This window comes from Oratosquilla oratoria, chromosome 12 (genome assembly GCF_046742065.1).
Source record: "Oratosquilla oratoria isolate Oo_2021 chromosome 12, ASM4674206v1, whole genome shotgun sequence".
Lineage (NCBI taxonomy): Eukaryota > Metazoa > Arthropoda > Malacostraca > Stomatopoda > Squillidae > Oratosquilla > Oratosquilla oratoria.
Window position 1 is genome coordinate 39,542,319 of NC_134788.1, and position 3,070 is coordinate 39,545,388.

Sequence of the window (3,070 nt, forward strand, 5' to 3'; positions counted from 1 at the left end):
AGCTCGGAAATTGAAATCCGCTGACGACCCCCCCCCCTGGTGTGGGCGGATCCGGCGTTAGGCGTGGAATTGGGCCTCGTTCGCCCTCGCCATCCGTCTCCCTATGTCTCCGAGACTTCCGTTGGTGGACAACCTGGGCCTCTCGGAGTACAAGGGGACGAGTCTGATGTTACGGAGTATGGAGTCCCCGAGCGTCCTCAGGCCTCTCGGCAGCCCCATACATCCGACCATCAAGGGTCCTTAAAACCCTTACGGCTTGCTTTGTCAAGCACCCCCACGAACTCGTCTTCCTCCCTAGTTCACTCACGTGAACCCGGCAGGAAATCTCGCTCGAAAAAGAGGTCTGCCTCACCGAGGTCCAGGACGCTCAGCTTGTCCCCACCCTCCACAGCCTCTCCCCCCAACTCACCCTCCCTTCCTCGCTCTCCTTTTCCTCGCCGTAAATCCCACAAGGGCAGGGAGCCGGGGGACGAAACGAGGGGAGAGGGAACTCTGGCTGCCCAAGTGGCTGCCCTCCTTCCGTCCCTGATAGGCCCCGTCCTTGAATCGGCCCTATCACATTATCCGGCCTTTCAGACCGCGCAAATCATAACGCACCCCTCTCCAGAGCAACCTCCTATTGAACCTACGGCTCTAGCCCCCCCTCCCACTCTCCCTCCTGGTCCTTCCCTCCGCCCCTCCGTGCCGGCGACAGGTATAGGACTAGAAGGCCCCTCTCAGGAGGAACCCCCCAATCAGACGTCCGTCGGGTTGGACGGGGTGGAGGACCACTACAGTTCTTCTTTACCTTATCCTCCTACCATGACGGACTCTTGAGTTCACCCCTTCTCATGGTGTGACCTTCCCCGGTCCTGGGAGTACTCGTTTGGAGAAGATCACAAGCTAGTGGCCTGGTCTCCCGACTACTCGCTACTGGAGGGCTGGAGGAGGAGAGATGACGTTATCCTAAAGTGGGCCAACGACGCGGAGGGGGCTAAGGTTCTATATAAGATTCGACCCCTCTCCGCCCCGGCCTCCACGCCCTCCAGGATTTCCACCTCTAACACTCTGGACGCATTAGGTGCTCTCCTGGAGAACCCTCGTTTAAACCCTGATGGGCATATGTTTGTCGACAGGTCGGGGGACTCACCGGCGGTAGCACTCTCCCCAAACGCCTGGTTCCCGCAGGAGAAAGGGGAGAAAGCCTTAGACATCCCTGCTCTCGAGCGGGCCCAAGACCAACCCAAGACGGTTCCTCCTCGACGGCATATCCCTTCATCATTCCCCGTCGTCCTGCCACCACCCTTCGCGCCGGAGGGCCTGCGCGATTGCTTGTGGCACTCGGGCAGGGACCCCGCCCTCCCCCAGCAACTTAGTGAACCGGAGGCTAAGTTGCTGACGACGGAGGCCTCGACCAGACAAGACCTTGCCTCTACCATCTCGACCGTCACGGCAATGGCGATGATGAGGAACTGGCTGACGACGCTCGCCACGAGCTTTGAGGACTTCCCGCGGGAAGAATTGAGGTGAGTGGGATATTTCAATCTATAGAGGGTCCAGACCTGTCCTGGCGAGAGACGCTCGGGTAGCGTCTTCACCCAGGACGGAGCCTCTTGACTAGCGCCCGAGGACGAGGTCGTTCGGAAACGACCTCGGCTTCGCATATGTTATACGTTCTACAATTGAGCGATGTGACTTTATTACACCCTCCGGGGATCGGGATCCTTCTCGCCCTACTAATTTGATTCGCGTGTTTTCTGTATGCAGAGACACCCTGGCGGCACTCTCTACCGTGGCAGAGGGTACAGCCAACATGGCGTCATCAGCCCTACCCCCAGCAGCGAGGGCCTTCACCGCGGCTCGTCTGGCAGCTCGTCAGTCTGCAGCGCGGTCGGCCCCGGAGATAGCTCGCCGGGGCGTGGTGAGAGCAGCTCCCCTTTCCCGTGGTCTGTTCGACCAGGAAGCGACAGACCGCGTCTTCGCTACGGTCCCGACCGTCATCCAGATCCAACAACCCTCCCAACCGGAGATTCCAGGACTTCCTTCGGAGACACGCGATAGTGACCATCTCCGCTAGCACAGTTCTGGACTTCCTGTCTTGGCTAGCTGACACCACCAACAGGGCACCGGAAGGCCGACCCGGGCCATGCCCCCCACGCCCACAACATCAGAGGCCTCGCGGCATCGCTGGCGTTTCTCCGCACCCACTCTGTGGAACGGGTGCAGGACCTCGGGGGCTGGGCATCAGCAACTTCCTTCAGGACACGGTATCTCTACCACTCGATCACCCCTGTCCCATGTGTCGCCATGGGAACGGCTCCACCCCTCTTCGCAAAAGAAGGGGGGGCAAAGGGCGACCGAGGGGTAGGGGAAGGCCCAGGAACCGCTGAGCAAGATACAATATTCTACATAGAATTTATGCACTATGTGAATTGTACAATATTATTTTTATAAAAAATAAATAAATAAATGAATATATATATATATATTGATATTGATATCGATATAAGTAAAAAAAAAAAAAAAAAAAACAGGTCGAAATGGACATGACTTCTCCTATTCAACTTAAGCTAATCTATAGTCATGATGGTCAAGAACTTTACCATGTTGAAATTAATTTCAACGCTCACTGTGACTCAGGTCGAAATGACCATGACTTTTCCTATTCAACTTGAGCTAATCTACAGTCATGATGGTCGAGAATTTTACCATGTTGAAATTAATTTCGACGCTCACCGTGACTCAGGTGGAAATGGACATGACTTTTCCTATTCAACTTGAGCTAATCTACAGTCATGATGGTCGAGAATTTTACCATGTTAAAATTGATTTCGACGCTCACTGTGACTTAGGTCGAAATGACCATGACTTTTCCTATTCAACTTAAGCTCATCTGTAGTCATGATGGTCAAGAATTTTACCATGTTAAACTAATTCAACGCCCACTGTGACTCAGGTCGACATGAACATGACTTTTCCTATTCAACTTAATTTATTCTACAGTCATGATGGTCGAGAATTTTACAATGTTAAAATTAATTTCGACGCTCACTGTGACTTAGGTCGAAATGACCATGACTTTTCCTATTCA

The 3,070-nt window shown here is 54.0% G+C and overlaps 1 protein-coding gene across 1 annotated transcript; it reads left to right on the forward strand.

Annotated features, from left to right (window-relative positions):
- The first annotated feature begins 944 nt into the window (after positions 1-944).
- LOC143030696 (uncharacterized) lies at positions 945-2,742 on the forward strand. Its single transcript, XM_076193880.1, has 2 exons — positions 945-1,505; positions 1,747-2,742. The coding sequence occupies exons 1-2, from the start codon at positions 1,102-1,104 to the stop codon at positions 2,054-2,056; spliced, it is 714 nt and encodes a 237-aa protein (XP_076049995.1). The 5' UTR covers positions 945-1,101; the 3' UTR covers positions 2,057-2,742.
- The last annotated feature ends 328 nt before the right edge of the window (positions 2,743-3,070 follow it).